Consider the following 20,738-nt stretch of genomic DNA (forward strand, 5'->3'; position numbering starts at 1 on the left):
TGAATGAGGGCCAAGTATGGATATCCAATAAATACACACATATATATACTGCTGCTAAAAGGATATTCACACATAATAGGAAGTATGAAATGCAACAGTGATGTGCAAAGTGCAATCGGGGAACCGGTTTGACTGTCATGGATTGCTGCTCCTTTCAAATGAAAATAAAAATCTGAATTAGGCTTGTATAGGTTATAAAAACAAGGTTTTAGCCAGAAAGAACAAACAGAGTTAAAGTGTATGTGTAGCCCAAATTTTTGAATGTAGGGAAGGGGGATGGGTTAGATCCCCCAGGTTTTTTCTGCTATCCAGGGCTTCATTGGAGAAATAGTCTTTCATTTCCTGCCTTACTATACAATAGTGATCACTCTAGTACAGTAGTGACTACCGCTTTAAACCTTACACACGATCGGAAAATTCAGACACGGAAACATTGGATTTTTTGCCAATGGAGTTTTGGCTCAAACTTGTGTTGCATACATAAAGTCACACAGAATTCCGACCGTCAAGAACGCGGTGGCGTACAACACTACGACGAGTTAAGAAAAATTAAGTTCAATGCTTCTGAGCATGCGTCGACTTGATTCCGAGCATGTGTATTTTTTTGCGCTCGCTGGAATTGCATACAGACGATCGGAATTTCCAATCTAAGCAACCAACAGTGATGCCGGGCCTTTTTTTTTTTTTTTTTTTTTTTTTTTTATGCATTAGCGATTGGCTGGAATAAATCAATCCAGTTTTTTTCTGTGGTAGATTGGATTCATATGCCTAGACATACATTTGCAGACAGGCCAACAGACGTTTAGTAATTGGACAGATACCACATCTGAAAGGCACCCTAATTTAGCAGTAGAATTGCAGCCCTGCATCCACCATGAAAGGGAATTATAAGAAAGAAAGAAGTAGTGACAGCCATGATAGTTTGCTAGTAAAATCCTTCTATAGGGTAGTCATGAGACTTGTTTTCTCCTGCAGTGGATTCTGGGAAGCAATGGGTTATATAGCCAATGACATTGATTAGACAGCCATTTCCATGCCATGTCTTTGCAGCAGTACAAGAGGTCCTCTGTGCTCTTTGATAATGTATTAACATAACCGGTGCAGTCCAATCACGTAGGGAATCATCCCCGTCTCCGACTTGTTGTTTGAAGGTAAAAGGCCCGTCCTTATGATAAAAACATGCCCGGTGAACCACACAGTAGTTGCATCAAACAGTCTATAGATGGCGCTGTTGATCCAGATCATAGTGCACACAGTCACATCCAGCACAGACAACTTACATGAATGCTCAGGATTCTTCAAAATCCACTCCCTTTGCAATTTTTTTGCTAAAAGAAAACATCAAAATACATAATTTTATTAATGGTAAGTACATAAGGCTTTAAAGCTTGCACTACAGATATACAGTATACAACTTTAAAGTTTTAAGTGGTAGTAAAAAAAATGCCCCCTGCAAGTTAATGACATAATGGGGGTTATTTACTAAAGGCAAATCCACGTTGCACTGAAAGTGCACTTGGAAGTTCAGTCGCTGTAAATCTGAAATCTGAAATGAGGGGAAGCTCTGCTGATTTTATTATCTAATCATGTACAAGCTAAAATGCTGTTTTTTTATTTTCCTTGCATGTCCCCCTCAGATCTACAGCGACTGCACTTCCAAGTGCACGTTGTACTTGTAGTGCAAAGTGGATTTGCCTTTTGTAAATAACCCCTATTGTATTAGTATGCATCACATACTAGCACTAGCACATGCATCACATACTAGCACATTTTGAAAGACTTTCCTTTGAAATTGATCCTTCCACAGTGGAACCCTGCTGGCTTCCGTCTTCACCCGGTCTTCCTTCCAGGTTTGTGGGCTGAATGGCCGAGCTGCGATGATATCACTCCTGCACATAGTGTTGCCACCTTTTCTTCAAGCCAAACCCGAACACTTTAGGCAATTTTTTATATATTTTTTTTAAGGGTGCAGGCTGTGGACTCTTGTGAAAAGGAGAGCTCTGATGTAAAGGTGTTTCTGCTCATTTACTTTAGAGTTCCCAGCATTCCCCCTTAAATCTAGGTTCCCAAAGCCCCCCTTATATCAGAGCACACAGGGCACCCCTTACATCTGAGTTCCCCTTACCTTAGTACTCACAGACATTGGATGGTGAGCTCATTCAGCCAAGGATGGAGGCTTGGGCATCGACACCTTTAATCCACAATGTATCTTCAGGCTGCTGAGCTTCAAAATTTCTAGCCTGCCTATCCCTTTCCTGAGGCACAGAACACCAGGGATTGGAGTTTTGGTGGTCAGACAGAGGGGTACAGGTGGGAGGCGGAGGAGCAGATTGAGCCATCTCTCCTCTCCTGTCCATGTATGGGGTGGGGCCCATGCCTATGTACTTGGTGGTTGGTGGTTGTGGTACTCAGTTACTTGGGGAACGGCAGTCCATCCTGAATAATGTGTCCGGGTTTCAGGCGCCTGAAACCAGGGCTGTCTGGGTCAATCCTAAACTGGTTGCAACCCTAGGCACACAGGAGTCATGGCTGCGGCACAGCTTTCTGAACGGGCAGCACACTTGAGAGTGCCGTCCTATTAAGAGCACAGTGCGCATGCACCGGTGACGTCACCAGCTGCTAAAGATGTGAAGCTCTCATAAGCGGTGCACATTTAGGAAATATTCACTGAACATACAAGTAAGCAGATGACCTTGATTAAGTTGAATGATCAGAACTCCCCCCGGCACTGTCACTGATCCTATTAACCGCACCCCCCACCAAGAAATAAGAGAAGGAATAAAAATAGAGACTACATGGAGCGGATAGAAAAAGAGGGGAAGGAACAAAGAAAAAGGGCTAGAGAGAGGGATGGGGAAAGAAAAGAACAAAGAGAAAGAGGGGTACATCCTCAAATGTACCATAAGGGGTTTTTGTATGAGTGGAAGGGACTCAGGGAGCGCTAAATGTCCGTGGGTTAGGGGCACAAATAACTTGCCTTGGATGCTGACAACCCACGCTACGAAAATAATTTTACCATTAGGGGTCCCCGCAACTTGGGGAATTTTATCAAGGGGTCACGGCACTAGTAAGGATGAGAACCACTGCTGTAGGTACAACTGAAAAAGCGGACATTACTATCACTTTAACAAGAAATGCAATGCTAAAAAGGAGGACAGGAAATGTAAACACAGTGGGGGGGGGGGGGGCCTGAATTGAATAAAACTGCTGCATGACTTTTCTGGTGTTAATTCATCTTGTTAACCACTTAAGAACCGCCTCCTGCAGATACACGTCGGCAGAACGGCACGGCTGGACACAAGCACGTACCTGTACGTCCTCTTTAAGTGCCCAGCACGCGCCCGCGACCCGGTCCGAAGCTCCGTGACCGCGGCCCCCGATCCCGGCTGGAGTCCAGTGATCGGTCCCCGGAGCTGAAGAACGGAGAGAGCTGTGTGTAAACACAGCTTCCCCGTTCTTCACTGTGGCGTTGTCATTGATCGTGTGTTCCCTGATATAGAGAAACACGATCAATGACGTCACACGTCCAGCCCCGCCTCCCTACAGTTAGAAACACAGATGGTCACACTTAACCCCTTCAGCGCCCTAGTGGTTAACTCCCAAACTGCAATTGTCATTTTTACCGAAGCTTGGTTTGCTGTGTTGTTTTTCCCACCCCTCGAATTTTTTGACACTGCTTGGGAAAGTCCCTACAGTCAAAGGCTGCTGTGTCCGTCCATGAACGGAAGGGAAAATAGGATTTTTGTACTCACCGTAAAATCCATTTCTCTAAGTTCATGGATGGACACAGCACCCACCCCTCCTTTGTTTGTACGGCTTGTTACGAACTGAGGCTGCTAGAGCAGGGTGTGGGTTATACCCGGGGAACCACGCCCCCTGGGAGGAGCTGCACTGAAGAAAAGTTGTTAACACTTTAAGTGCTGTTTTTCTGCCTAACTCTCCTGGAAGGAAGCGGATATTACCCTACAGTCAAAGGCTGCTGTGTCCGTCCATGAACTTAGAGAAATGGATTTTAAGGTGAGTACAAAAATCCTATCATTTTTTAACGAATGCAAGGCATTCTCTGGTTGGACTAGGTGGAGATCGTGACATCACTGTCCACCCCTCTACCTCATCCAATCAAAGAATGTCTTGCGTTCTGCAAGTAGCACCTGTGCAAATGAGTGACCCCCTGTGTTCACTATGCTGTAGGGCAGCCGTTTGGCATGGGACCCAGAATGTAGTAGAGATCTCTGTAGTAGTTAGTAGCACCTTCTACAGTGATTTCCAGCTTCCAATGGGATCCCACAGGTATAGGATATACATACTTGCTTGTAACTATGCTATAAAATCTATACCCGGAATTCAGCTTTAAAACCCCATGCATATCTGAGTGATGAAATCCACATGCAATACCTAATAAGAAGGTTCCTTCGAAAATTATCCGAAATTTCCCAATTTGCTGAGTTGCTTCTATTTCAATACAACACGTTAAAAAAAAAAACACTGAATAGACTAGAGCAGGGATATGAAATTAGCAGACCTCCAGCTGTTGCAAAACTACAAGTCCCATCATGCCTCTGGGTGTCATGCTTGTGGCATGCCTCATGAGACTTGTAGTTCTGCAACAGCTGGAGGTCTGCTAATTTCATATGCCTGGACTAGCGCTTTGGTTTCTTAGCTTTAATACAAGTATCAAAAATTCTGTTAGACCAATCAGATTGAAACTGGTGTATGCACCTTAAAGCAGAACTAAACCTATCAATTTAACAGCTTCAAAAACCATTGCCAACTGTCACATTTGGTTGTTCTCTCAACCAAACTGTCAAATCATCAAAGAGCTGGTGTCATAACTGATCACATGTGCAGTATCAGATCAAACAAACAGAGGTCAAGATTGCAGCTTCTTTGCCTGAAAAGGAAAGTTTAGTTTCCACTTTAAAGTGAAACTTTAGCCAGAAAGTTAGAGGAAGTAAACCCTGCAAGAGAAAGGCATAATGAGCGAGTATGCATAGCATACTAGCTCATTATGAATGACTTACCTGAGATCGAAGCCCCCGAAGTGATTCTCGTTCCCCTCCTCCTCCGCCGCCATGTCCCCTCCGAGCGCCTTCCGACTATCGCCGGTCCGGCGCTGTGAGCGGCGATGACGTCACTCCCGCGCATGCGCGCAGGATGACTCAGTGATGAGCCCCAGTGTCGTCACTAGGGTTGGTATCACCCCCCTCCCACCAAGTACAGACCCCCCTCCCGCAGTATAGAGCTGGGAAACCACCGACTCCGGATCCCCAATGTACTTGAGCCGCTTCCCACAATACCCTGGGGCAGGGCGACAGCAGCAGTGGGGATGACAGGCCGCCGAGGATCCCCAGCTCGACTTCACTCTGCTGGCCACTCGTTCCTCCGGCCGTGTCAGACGCTCTCTTCCTGCTCCGTCCCCACTGCCACCGCTAATCACGTTCCTGGCCAAGACCCCGCAACCCGCCCTTCTAGTCAATGGCGACCTGGCGCCTGGGATTTGTCGAGCCCCGGGTTAAGGAGATATTTCTTGCACCTACAGGTAAGCCTTAATCTAGGCTTACCTGTAGGTGCAAGTTGTCAGATTGGGTTTACAACCACTTTAAGTCCTGCTAGAAGACTTCAGGCTGACCCCTTTTGCAGGTATAGCTATGTAAATCATTTAAAATAAGTGTACATATGGTTTAAATTTCCAGTAATACACTGTCTCACCCTGCACATGCTCAGTTGCTCTCCTTAATTTTTTCGGTACTGCTGAATTTGTAGAGGACGATCTGCTGAAAGCCTTAGGGCACTTTGACACTGGCAGCACCCGGGCGTCTGCAGTAAAGCGCTGCTATATTTTAGCGGAGCTTTACCGTAGTTTTTGCGGCTCTTCTCGGCCGTTAGGGGGATGCTTTTAACCCCCACTAACGCCCAAAAAAGATATGGGCATGGATGCTTTAAAGCGCCTCAAAGATGCTGCTTGCAGAACTTTTTTGAGCGTCCTGCCAGCGCGAGGGCTTTCACATTGGAGTGAAAGGAGAGGCACTTCGCAAGCGCTATTTTTAGCACTATATCGCCTGTAAAGCACCTCGGTGTGAAAGGGGTCTTTAAAGCGGAATTAAACCCCCCTATCCTTTACAGCCAAGGAAGCTGCTTCTGTTTGATCTGCAACTGCCATGGTGTTGCACATGTGATCAGTTATGACGCCAGTCATTGGATGGTTTGACAGTTTAGTTGAGGACACAACCAATGTGACAATTAGCAATCCCGGCATTCCAGGAATGTAACCGTTTTTTTTAAATTGTTAAAGAGGTTGTATGCAAGACAATTTACAGCACACACTCATTTTGGTGGCATCATTATTAATGTGGAATGCATGTTCCTTGCTAAAGAAGATAATTTTTTATGGGTTACGGGTACATTTCTGCTTTTTTCAAACAGCAGCCTTATATCAAGTGAGTAGGATTATGGGTAATGAGGCCTGATCTTCCCTCCAGTAGCTTTATACAGAGTATCAAAGAGTGGAACACATGAAACGACAGGAAGTTTTGTTTGAAATGTGAATATAAAAGGATAACTGTACCTCTTACAGCCGGGATTAATGAGCGACTCCCCAGGGTTTCTTTTCTTCACTTGTGTTACGGATCCTGCAAATCCCCTCTTTCGAATATCGACATCTAACAGAATTTTTAAATGACATTTTATTTTTTATATAGCACCAACAAAACCTGTAGTCTTATACAGAGAACAGCTAAAATAATTAATTCTCTTTTATACCACTTCTCACGCTCACTTATGCTTTATCCTTTCTCGAAGGAGTTTAATCTGAATATATTTTGCGTCCCTGGTTCCTCCCTACTCTCCTTATCACTTGGCTAATGACATTTCCAAAAATGTTTCTATGTATCTTTCTTTATTTTGGTCCCAGTGATGTCATTACTGGGTCTCTGCACTTCTCTATGCAATACAGTCAGATAATGGCTGGCGGTAGGGTGCTGTACGTAGCTTCCTGAGAACATCACAGTACTTGGTTGGCTCTTGAGAGGACAGCCAAATGTCTTGGTGAATGGGTGTCTGTCTAGGCAGGGGCATTCCTAGGCAGACTTTATTTATATGCAAAGCTCCTTAGGTAAGGCGCACATGTGATGCTCAGCCTCCATGTTTAAAATAATTGATATCCAACGAATGAAAGGGGCGGGTCAAAAAAAGTAAGGCATGCGTAGTTTGTTCGGCCCTTCATTTGCATGGGGTCACGGTTAATTTAAATGTATCACGCCCACTACCTTCCTACTTTGAAATAGGCGGGCTTACGCCGGCCCATTTACGCTACGCCGCCGTAACTTAGGGAGCAAGTGCTTTGTGAATACTGGCCTTGCCTCTCTAAGTTACGTCGGCGTAGCGCTTATGAGATGCGCTACGCCCACACAAACATACGCCAAGCTACCTGAATCTGGCCCATAGTATTCTGTACATGGTGCCCCTCCAGATTCCTGAGCATGCTAAAAATTCAATGTCAGCCGCAGCTTGCACATACCTGGAATGTGCAGAAAGTGGTTCTTCGGAGTCGGCTTAACTGGACTGTTGGATGAAGCGACGCTGGACTCTGCGACTGGAAGAAAAGAAAAAAAAAATTAACCATCAGCAGAAAATGGCCAAGTTCTGGTTCTAAAGATCATCTTTTTATGAGAACTTATGTTCATTATAGATGACAACGCACATTTAGCGAGCAACAAGTGTATACGGTATTTTCATTGAATGCACATATATTATTATTATTATTTGTTGTATAATACATATTAAAAAAATAATATATATATAATTTGACTCATATTTATTTGCCTATTTCGTCATGTTTTCCCATTCATTTCATATACAGATGTGCAAGTACTCCCTCTAGTGGCTCTCTGTATGACCGACAGTGCAGTCAACTCCAAAAGCTAAATGACCGCTTTGAGGAAATCAGTTGCAAAATAGAACAATGAGATGCTTTTAGTGAAAGTTTGTTTAACCATTCACGTTCCGGAAGATTTTACCCTCTTTATGACCAGGCCATCTTTTTTGAAGTTCGGCACTGCGCTACTTTAACTGCATGCTCACACAATGCAGTGCGCAAACAAAATTGATATAAAATTGCACACAAATAGGGATTACTTTTGGTGGTGTTTGGTTACCACTGCTTGTTTTTTTTGCGCTTTACATTAAAATAGGCCCAAAATAAAAAATAAAAAAAAATAAACAATATTTTCTAATTTCATCTATAACACATATACAATAATTAAAAAAAAAACAATTTTTTTTCCATAAATGTTGGCCAAAATGTATTCTTCTACATGTCTTTGGTAAAATATAAGTGTATATTGTTTGGTTTGCGTGAAAGTTATAGTGCCTACAAACTATGGTATATATAAGAAATATGCAACTAGCTGACCTTCAGCTGTTGCAAAACTACAAGTCCCATCATGCCTCTGCCTCCGGGTGTGTCATGCTTGTGGCTGTCAGAATCTTGCTATGCCTCATGGGACTAATTGCATATCCCTAAATAAATATATATATATATATATATATATATATATATATATATATATATATATATACACACACACACACATACATACACATATACACACACACACACACACATATACATATACACACACACACACACACACACACACACACACAGGAATTTATATTATAATATATATATATATATATATATATATATATATATATACATATACACATATACACACACACACACACACACAAACACACTGGTTATGGCGGTGATCAGCGACTTATAATGGGACTGCGATAGTGTGGCGGACAATCTGACACTAATTGACACGGGCACTGGGGAAGGTGGGAAGGGGGAGAATGACTGTCACTGACATCTCCAGTGACGCTAATACAGTGACTAGTGCTAAAAAATATGCACTTTCACTGCACTAGTGACACTAGCTGGAAGGGGCAATCAAGGGATTAAATGTGTGCCTAACAAGTGTTGGTGTATGTACTGTGTGCTGCTTTTTACAGCACATTGCTGCCGTGACGTACAGGTACATGACTGTGCCTGTACAAACCGACCTGCCGCAGTAAATGTGCTGCGGCAGGTCAGAAAGCTGTTAAAGGCTAACCCCACCTTTTCAATGTGTTACACCCATACTTAGGGGGTAGCATGTAACTATTATTATTATTATACGTGGTTTATATAGTGCCAACAGTTTCTGCAGCGCTTTATAATATAAAAGGAGACAGTACAGTTACAATACAATAAAATACATGAGGGTTAAGAGGGCCCTGCTCATAAGAGCTTACAATCTAATAGCTAAGCAACCCCCTAGTGACAGCTAGTGGGGAACCCTCCCCAGCATCTGTGACTTCTGAAATTAGTGTGACTATGTGGGGCTCCACAGGGGTCTGAATGAATGAACTACACGTCCCATCTGCCACCGTGACAGACAGATTTGTGGTTCTCAACCGAATATGAATGCACTGATCACCAAGCCATCGACGTAATTGATCACGTAATCCATTGACACTTCCTCCAGCTCTGCAACTGAAAGGCTGAACTTCTGAACAGGGGGGGAGCTGGAGGATAGAGTCTGCAGGAGCCTAGCATTGCATCTGCAATGCTCTGCAGGCTCATGTGCAAAAAACATATGTAGCAGGTACTTCTCCAGACTGATCTAATCTATTAGGGGACAGCTTTATGGGCTTTTTCACCACCCCTTTCTCTCTTCACACACAGACACTCAGAACTGCTTGTTTATAAACCCCCTATTGGAAGTTGTCTGTAAACGTCCTATTGGAAGAGCCCGACATCAGGCAGCAGCAAAGGAAAGGACTGTGGGGGGAGGGAGGGGGACATAAAAAGACAGAGAAACTAGGCCAGAGCCTCTTTGTGCCTGCACCCCATCAAGAGAGCATCTTCTGCACTCTATGTGTGTGTGTGTGGAATCGTAGCCTACCAAGGGGCACACAGACTGCAGCTCCAGCCCAGAGGAACAGATTGTTCATGCAGCTCCAGCCCAGAGGAACAGACTGTCCATGCTAAAGAAGGACACCCTGCAACAGCTCAAGGACTGAATGCCACTGCGACACACCTGCATCTAAGGTCGATCGATCGCTCAGGGGAGGACCGCTGACTGTGTAGGATTTGGTGAGGGGGCTTTGCCCAGGAACCTATAATGCTTTTCATAGAATAGCACATCCAAATATTGTCCACAGAGCTCCTACATTGCCAGTGAAGATAATAAAAGCAAAGCTTTGCCTCCAGGACATTACTGCGGTTGCTCTTAAAGGGGACACACCACGGGTATTGATATCATTTCACTGGGTGTGTACTAGAGGTATCGTAGGCTGGCCTGGGGTTCCCCTTTAGCCACAGCATCCCACACACACCAAAAATTATTGGGGAGTCTTATTTAATCTGTAAATATTGTTACCTATTGCTTTCGTTGTTTGCATAGTGTTCCTGTTTTCTCTAAACTGTTTCAACCAAGTCCTGGGTACTTACACAGGTCCTGGCTGACTAATGTTTACTTGAAGAAAAGTAAAGTTCAGGTTAACTACAAACGGAACTGTGTTGTGTATTCCTGGAAGTTATTCCATTAATCACATTGCTAGGTGTGCCAGAGGGGCTGGGACAGTTCATTGGGGTTGAAAGGCAGAGTAACGGACTGAACAAACAAAAGTAGTTCCCTGGGGGGTCTGCTACACATTTTTTTCCCTCTTTGCCTTTAAATGCCTGTGTGTGTTTGGTCACGTCAGAACTGCTTTTCTCCCCAAAAAAGTCAATAGGTCTGCAAAAAAAAAAACTCGTAAGGCCAGCCATACACGGTGCAAATTTCCTGCAACCACGACTCCATCAACATGGACAGTGTTGACAAGGGAATCAGCTATTGTCTTCTCCCGGAAGGGAGGTGGGTGGAGGAGGCTGTCCTCGCCGGGAGAAGACAGTAATCGCAAGAGAATACTGCATTCTGGTTGATCGATTGATCAACTTGGTACATTCAGCCTGCCTATTAATGGGTCAAATTTTGAATCTTCATGTATGGCCAGCCTAACTTGATGTGGCTTGGAAGGAGGTAAAAGTCATCAGAAGACGTGTATGCGTCTAAATGTGTACGCAGGATCTTCTGCTAGCTCTGCCTTCAAGAACATGCGTTCCATGCAGAAAATGCGCGTATACCAATGTGAATGAAGTCATTATAACCCCTGTAGCTTGGTCACTGTTACCTTTCAGTTGTTTGTCCAAGTTCCAAGCTCGATCCGCCAGGTCGAACAACACCTGCTGTACATGTGCTCGCGCCTCGGAGATGGGAAGTTTGAGAAGGTCAAGGGTCACTTTCTTGGAATTGACAGGAATGGACAGGCTGGCCAAGCTTCCTTGCATGTCTAAGACTGGGGTATTTTGCTGAAAAGTTTCCCTTTAGAAAAAAAAAGGTTATATCAGCTAGAAGGTAAAAATTATGAAGGACATGTCCTCTGTGAGCAACTCCACTGATATTAGTTGGTGGAGTAGAGATGGTGTGATCCCCCAGCTGAATCTTTACCGCTGTCTAGAAAACCTTAAAGTGATACTAAACACACACTGTTTAATTGACATTGTCCCTTCTATTTCTGTATATGGATCATAACACTGTAATTATTAAAAAAAATAAAAAATCGAAGTCCTCTTTTCCTAACTGATATACAGCCGTCACATGACCCGGCTCTTTCCCAGCCTGTTTGCAGGCGCTTCTAGTCTTCAGATGCTGGTTAAAAAAAAGCTTTTGGAAAACAGTAAAAATAAATAATTTATATCAATAAACTGTTTTAAATTGTCATACAAATATATATTTGAAATCAAATCTTTATTATTTTTTGGCAAAAACATGCTGTGTCACGCCCCTCCAACCTATGTTTTAGAATTAGAGGGAGGGGAAGCCTCCATCAATCTAGATTGTGTTTAGCTGGTTAGTGGGCATGGAGAAGGAGGGAGGGAGAGGACTGTCATTTTCCACTGTGTATACGCCCACATGTGTGATGGAGAGCAGCAGGATCAATCAGTTTTTTTGCAGAATAGTGAAAACTAATCTCATAGTAACTAAGTGAGTATGAATAGCATAGCATGTAATACACCATTTAATAGTTTTTTTATGATGTGGGTCTAGTGACACTTTAAAGTGAAGCTTAAAGTGAAACCCCAGCCAATCCGTTGTATAGGTCTGCATTAAGTGGGGAAGAATTCACTAGAACAGGAAGGGAAACAAATAATAATCCATTTGTGACACAGAGCAACTAAGAACTTACTAAGGTTTTATCTTTCCCAAGTTTTAATTTAAAAAAAAAAGCTGGTAAGGAACATTCTGACAGAGAGCAGAGTGAACAGAGGGGGAACTCATCATCTGGGTGCTTCTGCTCCTCCACTGTCCAATCACAGGCTTAGACTGGGCGGTAATGTAACTGTAATGCCCATCTACAGCAGAGAAAAGTCAGGCACCAATCTTTTGTGTGTTAGAGCTGTGTAAGCCTCAAGATTGGATGGACAGAAAAACAAATAGTTTTGCAGGTAAAGAAGTTACCATATGTTCCCTTTAGTCCCTTACAGTCCCCTGTATGTTTAGCTGTTTGCATTGAGTTCTGTATTAACTTATACAGTTTCTAGAAGTACAATATTTAAAATAAAAAGACTGCACCAGCAGCGACATCTACTTGTGAAATCTTGTATTGCAACTTGACCTGAAAAGGCAATTATTAGAAAATGGTTACATTTTCATTTAATTCTATTAACCACTGAAAATAACAGCGAGATGAGGACCGTATTTTTCTGTACTAAAGGGCTCTGAGGGGTGAAGTTACCTCCACGTTACAACAGAAGTTAACTGAAAGCATAATATAAAGTAGAGAGAGTTGTGAGAGCCTTACCTCAATTTTTCTACCAGCTCTTGAGACGAGAGGCTCCGCACAGCATCCTGGAAAAGAGGATATGGTTACAGTATAATGTTGTTACATAAAGTAACAAATGGTTTTATGTCATGCCTATTTTAACCAATGCACTAGAAGCATAAAATGGAGGATATGATTGACACAGGGAGTTCATCTTTCATCCATGAGGCTGTAATTGGGCTGAGGTAACAGCAGCACTTTGACTTGATGCGCTTCTTTTAGAGCAACCTGAGAACGGCGGACACACCTTCGCTCCCCTCCCCTTCTTGCCGTGACCTTGTTTTTCTGGGCATTGACCAGAAATTATGCTTTTAATTAGCTACTCTCCGCTTCTGGGAGAGACTATAAAGGAGACAAGAGTTCTGTCCCACGGTCTCTTCCTCTTGGGCCTGGTTTAAGGCATACCTCTCTGTGACGGGGAGAGAGAGGTTGCGGCCTACCACGCGGTGTCAAGAAACTCCAACCCGGCCTCGTAGGGCCCATCTCTGCGTCTGTTTGCCAGACATCTTCAGGGCACCTACTCACTAGCCCAACGCCACATTCATTCACACTCGCATCACTCGTGTGTCATCACTGGCGGCTCCATCAATGGACGTCTCTTCCTGGGTCGCTGACTTCACAGCTTCTAGTTCGGACCAGTCTTTGGTGAGAGGGCAACTGCCCGACTTCTGCATTATTTCCCTGGTTACTTTATTGGAACACTGTGTACAGACACCTTAACTTTTGGAACACTTTACTGCACTTTTATTTGAACACTGTACATAGACACATTTAACTACAACCACTTCAAGGAATACCATTAGCCTGTTTAAGCCAGTTAGTTTGTTCATTCATCACTGTGCCCTATTGAATATAATCTAATGAGCTCCAACTGCTGGTAAAGACTATGAGGCCTGCATCACAGACATTGTTGTTGTCACTAATTAAAGGGTCATACACCATCCTTATTATGTCAGATCTCTCTTTAGGATTTTAAGGTTGAACAGGCCGGCCTGGGGTTCCCTTTAGAGTGTAACTACTTGCATTAAGCACTCATTGTCCTTCAGGTCATATTACAGGTGGGATGCTATTGTAGATATATGCATATTGTACCTTCCTACTGTAGCACCCTCTACCATAGGTGGGTGCTAGATGTGGGGTTTTTAGTGTTAGTTGCAGGTAAATTTAAGCAGCCCTTCTATATATTCCCTCAGTCAGCCTGCTGGGGGAGAGTGGTCAGCTGGGTGAACTGAAGGATAGACTGCGTGCAGGAGGAACACCCCCATCTGGGGGGTGCGACTCAGGCAGAGGAGCTCTGGAGCTGGCAGGGAGCCTCTCCTTAAACGGTCATGGAGAGGTTTCCTGGAATAGGAGCTGGAGAAGCAGTTGGTCTGCATGTCTGGGTAAATCCTTCAGGAAGGACTCAGGGCCGGAGTCGGTGAGTGAGGCACAGTGGAGATCTGGAAGAGGCACTGCAGAGTGAGCTGGGAGGGAGACTTTCCTGACACAGTCATGGAAAGGTGTCCTGGAACAGGAGCTGGGTGGAGAGACTGGAGTTTGTGTCAAATCGATGCGGCCTGAGGGCGCAGGATTTGCAAGTTGGGACCGCTGGGATCATTGGTCCATCATCAAATATTTTCCTCAAGTAATGTCCACGGCCACAAAAAGGGGTACTGCAGGCCCCTGGCCTATACAGGATCATCAATTGAAACTACTAGGACATATTCAGAGTGAGGCCTAGTGGGCTGAAGATGGCATGACAGGAGTACTAATCTGTGACAGGAAAGTGATGTGCAGGAGGAGAAGTGTGCTGAGGTAAAAGTCTGCAGGGAGAGTGCAGAGGCGGGAAAAGTTCTGAGATGAAAAGTCTGTCAGGATTAGGGCCCGACAATTTATCCCATCTGAGGAGAGTAACGTATGAACCACTATAACATTTTCAGCTATAGCATGAACCGCTATAACATTAAAAGTAATAATTTATTCTCTGGGCATCCGATGTCCCCATTCCCCATTCAAGTTAATCCCCTTATAAAAAAAAAATGCCATTACTAGTAAATAAAAAATATTAATAAAAATTACATAAAACTACCCCCTATTTTGTAAACGCTATAACTTTTGCGCAAACCAATCAAAAACTCTTATTGCGATTTTTTTTTTTACGAAAAATATGTAGAAGAATACGTATTGGCCTAAACTGAGGAAAAATATATATTTTTTATATATTTTTGGGGGATATTATAGCAAAAAATATTAATTTTTTTCAAAGTTGTCGCTCTATTTTTGTTTATAGCGCAAAAACTAAAAACCACAGAGGTGATCAAATACCACCAAAATAAAGCTCTATTTGTGGTGAAAAAAGGACGCCAATTTTGTTTGGAAGCCACGTCGCACGACCGCGCAATTGTCAGTTAAAGCGACGCAGTGCCGAATCGCAAAAAGTGCTCTGGTCTTTGACCAGCAATATGGTCCGGGGGGTTAAGTGGTTAAGCGGTCTTTGGGGATATTCTTCCACTGAGTCTGTGCTGTTATTCAGAACTTGGTTGATCTATTGCCCTCCTTTACAAACAAACACTACTTTGCAACTTCAGTAAAAGCTTAGATACCATTATATTGACTTGTGTGACATGTCATTTAAAAGGTGCTTGTGAAAAGATGTCGGAACCCAGAGTGTCAGGTTGGTTGGAAGGTTCACAGCGTCATGGTGATGCAGATGAGCAGGTCAATCCAAGCAGTCCTTAGGGGGACAGTGCTACATATCATTTTGCAGTGGAGGGGGCTAAAGCTGTGCCCAGGGCAGTGTTCTACTTTAAGCTTACCATACACGGCTCAAATTTCTCTCGTTCAACTCACTGTCTGAATAAAAGAAAATCAGTCGAGTCCCCCATCCATGCTAAACAGTGCAGATGGAAGAATCTCTACTGCCTACTATTGTATTGAGCAGCTGCAGCACCCAATAGCAATGTCAGTAGAAAAGATGGTTCCCAGCTACTAGGACCAGGGCTGCATTCTCCACTAGGCATGTGCCTCCAGGTGCCCTTCCTAGAGGGGCACCCATCATAAAACATTTTTTTTAACCACTTCCCGACGGCCGTACGACTATATACGGCCGCAGGGTGGTTCTACATTTCTGGGGCGCCGTGTTTTCACGTCCGCCCTTTTGCTCGCTCCCGAGCGCGCAGCGGGGAACTGCTGTGCTGGCCGTGTCCCTTGGACACAGCCAATCACAGATCGCCGTGAACGGCCAATCGGAGTGGCCGTTTGCTAGGCGATCTGTGCGGCCAATGAGAGATGATCTCATATGTAAACATATGAGATCATCTCTCATTGCCGTCTCTCACAGACAGCGGTGCTGTCAGGGAGAGATGAGACCGATCTGTGTCTCTTGTACATAGAGACACAGATCGGTCACCCCCCCAGTCACCCCCTTCCCCCACAGTTAGAACACTATATAGGGTACACATTTAACCCCTTCCTCACCCCCTAGTGTTAACCCCTTCCCTGCCAGTCACATTTATACAGTAATTAGTGCATATTTATAGCACTGATTGCAGTATAAATGTGAATGGTGCCAAAAATATGTCAAAAGTGTCCGATGTGTCCGCCATAATGTCGCAGTAAATAATTCTGTCCCTTATTTTGTAGCCGCTATAACTTTTGCGCAAACCAGTCGCTTATTGCCATTTTTTTTTTTTTTTTTTTTTTACTAAAAATATGTAGAATACGTATCGGCCTAGACTGAGGATAAAAAATGTTTTTTTAAAAAAAAAATTGCTATTTATTACAGCAACAAGTAAACATGTTTTATTTATTTTTTTCAAAATTGTCGCTCTATTTTTGTTTATAGCACAAAAAATAAAAACCGCAGAGGTGATCAAATACCACCAAAAGAAAGCTCTATTTGTGGGGGAAAAAAAAGGACGTCAATTTTGGTTGGGAGCCACGTCGCACGACCGCGCAATTGTCAGTTAAAGCAACGCAGTGCCGAATCGCAAAAAGAAAGTCCTCTGGGCAGGAAGGGGGTTTAAGTGCCCAGTAAGGAAGTGGTTAAACCCCTTTACTGCCAAGACCATGGGGGGTTTCACACCCAATCCAGTGGCTGCAGCCTCCTGCCTGTCAGGTGGATGCATTCGGGCGGCTGCACGATTGCTTCCACCCCCCCAAAAGTTAAGCAGAAAAAAAAAAAATTGCAAAAATCAATAAAATTGCACCCATGCACATAAAACCCATCAGGGGTGCCTACATGTGAAAACGATTGCGATACAAATGTTGCATATTGCCATTCACGTCAGAGTGAGAGCAATAAGCAAGATCTCCTACGTAACACTAAAGTTTCGCCTATAGAAAAATAGGGAACTGTGGCCATTTCACAGGCGCGCACAAATTTAAGGTTTGATATGTTGGGTATCTATATACTCGTTGCAACCTCGTCTTTTATATTTTACCAAAATTCGAGCTGCTTTTTTTGCATTTGTTTACCCGAAATTTCACTTTAATGTGTTTTTTACTGAAATTTCCTAGACCTGCGGTAATTTATCAAGAAAGAATTCTCTGCCTATAGGCTCCTGAGATGCAAATCCGGCCCTGACTAGGATCACTTACCCACTCCTCTAGTGTTTCCTCTGTTGCATCTGACCTCCATACTTCATTTCCATTGGTCACACTAAAAAATAGAAAAAAAATATTAAAAATGCTGTGAGACGAATTGTAAAGCTTAAAGGGGCTGTAAAGCTTCGCGTTTTTTCACCTTAATGCATCCTATGCTTTAAAGGAACACTAAAGGTTCGTTTTTTATTAGATCAATTGATTGCTGTAAGCTAGAGCATTTAAATATCACTTACCTCGTTTTTCATTTTTGACCTCCAAAATACAGTAATCCAGGTTTGAAAATGCCATTTCCTGTCACTCCTCTTCTTGCTTTCTTGAATGTGCTCACCCCCTCCCTATGACTACAGCTCTGCGTGAAGATGCTCTATTATCCCTCACAAGCATGGAGGCTAAGCCTAATGAGAACTGTAGTTCCCATTAGGCCGTGATGTAGCAAGAATGAATGCGCACCGCAAACCAGGAAGTCAGCGAGAATAATGATTCAGGAGTGACGGAGGTGAATAAAACAGCTCGATTTCAACAGGTATCAAACTAGTTATAATGCAAAACATTACTTTTTACTTTATCAGCTACTGTCAGACTTTAATTTAAGAGAAAAATATTTTTGTCTTTACAACCCCTTTAAGGTGAAAAAACATCCGATGCTTACAGGCCCCCCCAGCCCCCCTGTTTACTTAGCTGAGCCCTCGAAAGTCCTGCGTTGTGAACACGCTGGCTTCTCGGCTCTTCATTGGATGATTGATAGCAGCGCTGCCATTGGCTCCCGCTGCTGTCAATCAAATCAATGACGCGGCACGCCAAGGGATACAGTCGCCGACTGTATCACGGGAGCGTGCCCCCGCAAGCTAACCCCCTTGGGAGAGTGCTTCCTAGAGGGGGGTTAGCTCTTGTGGGGAGGAGCTGAGACAGCTGCCGAGGAACCCCAGAAGTCAAGGATCGAGTATGACATGTTTGTTATTTAAAAAATACAAAAAATTAACCTTTACAACCCCTTTAACTTTTTACTTTCTGCAATAATACTTATCCCAAAAATATATATCTAAAAAAAAAAAAAAAAAATGTATTCTTCTACATATTTTTGGTAATAATAAAACCCTAATAAGCGTATATTGATTGGTTTGCGCAAAAGTTATATGGCCAGATCCACAGAAGAATTACGCCGGCGTATCTATTGATACGCCGTGTAATTTAAAAATTTCCTGCGTCGTATCTTTGTTTTGTATCTACAAGACAAGATACGACTGCATCTGGGATCGATCCGACAGGCGTACGTCTTAGTACGCCGTCGGATCGTAGGTGCATTTTTCCGCCGGCCGCTAGGTGGCGTTTCCGTTGAATTCCGTGTTGAGTATGCAAATTAGCTAGATATGGCGATCCACGAACGTACCTCCGGCGCATTTTTTTACGTTGTATGCGTTCGGCTTTTTCCGGCGTATAGTTACCCCTGCTATATGAGGCGTACTCAATGTTAAGTATGGCCATCGTTCCCGTGTCGAATTTTCAAAATGTTACGTCGTTTGCGTAAGTCGTTCGCAAATAGGGATTTGCGTAGAATGACGTCACCGCCGTAAGCATTGGCTTGTTCCGGTTTAATTTTGAGCATGCGCACTGGGATACTCCCACGGACGGCGCATGCGCCGATAAAAAAAAACGTCAATTACGTTGGGTCACGACGTATTAACATAAAACACGCCCCCATCACATACATTTGAATTGCGCGCCCTTGTTTACTTCGGCAGATCCCCGTTCTGTCTCTGCGGGGAACAACCGCAAGCGGCCATCAAGTCCGCCGGACCCGCTGCTTGGCTCCCTCGCTGGCCAGTTGGAGCACGTGCGCTCACGAAAGCTAGTGCACAAATTGCTGTACTGGTACGGCGATTTACGAACCCGAGTCACCTCGCCGCAGTACATCTGGCAAGTAGTGAACAAACCCTGGTTCACATTGATGCGATTTGGCCTGCAATTTGAAATTCAGGCAGCCCAGCAGAACAGCTGAATTTCAATCAATCCGGGTATAGGCTTTCCCCCTCAAAACAAGGGTGTCAAGTGAATCAGACTTCACTTGAAGTCGCACCACTTCAAAACCGCAAGTTTGACATGGCTGACAGCTGTGCAACTTCATAGACAGAGGTCTATGCAAGTCGCACCTGAAATTGCAAAAAATAACCTTTTTTTTTAAATCAGCGTGGGACCACATAGTCGGCAACAGTTCCTTTGCCCACAATAGGGTGCAACTTGGACCTGTCAAATTGCATGACAAGTCGCACTGGTGTAAACAGGGGCTTAATCAACTTCTGTTGAGGGGACATGTCGACTCATTTTCCATTGATCAGCATCTGCAGCCAATCAACATTCGGTGGAAGGGATTTCTCAGTCCAACTCACAAGGAACTTGGTAGTTTAAAAAACAAACTAACTGCGTTTGGCCAGCCTTGAGTTGCCATTTATGGATCGAAATTGGGCAGGTTCAGCAGAGACCAGAAGGATTTCGATCCATGGATGGGCACTGTGGTAGTACACAAGTCGATCTACCGATCAGAGGATTCCCCCATCCACCTCGAACGTGTGGATGGGGGGAATCAGGTCCCTTTTTTCGTTCAACCTGTTAGGTGAACAATAAAACAGACTCATCTATGGCCAGCTTTAGTTATTTCTTAGTGTACAGTTCCTTTAAATCTTTAAATGTTACTCACTGGATCTGTAGAGTGCTGCCAGCCTGGGTTGGGGCTTTGCAGTGGCACAGGTATCGCTGGCTAGCGTAGTTCAGGGTACAAAGAGGGGACCATTGCTGGGCTTCCATTGTCAGTGGAGTGAATGTTGTCTTCCTGTAACAGGCGGGGCGGAAGCCATGCTGGGAATGTCTACTCACAGGCTGCAATGGAGGGGGAGGTGCGTTCTGCTCATGTGCTGATTAACACTTCACATGCCAGCAGAAGACTTTAGAAGAGTCTTTTTTTTTTTCATGTGCTGTAGCTATAATGTAAGGTGACCGCACAATGGCAACAGTTGCGCCTGGCAACGAACATTCAGTTAGTTCTTTGGAGACTATATGAAATTATCGCATTAAAGTGGAGGTTCACCCGAAAACTTAATTTTTAACATTAGATTGATGCTCATTTTGTCTAGGGGAATCGGGTATTTTTTTTAAAATCGAAGCAGTACTTACCGTTTTATAGAGCGATCTTCTCCGCCGCTTCCGGGTATGGGCTGTGGGACTGGGCGTTCCTATTTGATTGACAG

The 20,738-nt window shown here is 43.9% G+C and overlaps 1 protein-coding gene across 1 annotated transcript; it reads right to left on the reverse strand.

The window, feature by feature from the left end:
• Positions 1–674: 674 nt before the first annotated feature.
• On the reverse strand, positions 675–20,409 carry PAXX (PAXX non-homologous end joining factor; the record flags this gene model as incomplete). The annotated part of the gene is made up of 7 exons (XM_040324473.1): positions 675–1,328; positions 6,566–6,659; positions 7,517–7,591; positions 11,224–11,414; positions 12,895–12,941; positions 17,494–17,554; positions 20,192–20,409. Coding segments are annotated over 7 exons (726 nt in total), but the record flags the coding sequence as incomplete, so codon positions are not given.
• Positions 20,410–20,738: the final 329 nt, after the last annotated feature.

This window comes from Rana temporaria, chromosome 9 (assembly GCF_905171775.1).
Source record: "Rana temporaria chromosome 9, aRanTem1.1, whole genome shotgun sequence".
Lineage (NCBI taxonomy): Eukaryota > Metazoa > Chordata > Amphibia > Anura > Ranidae > Rana > Rana temporaria.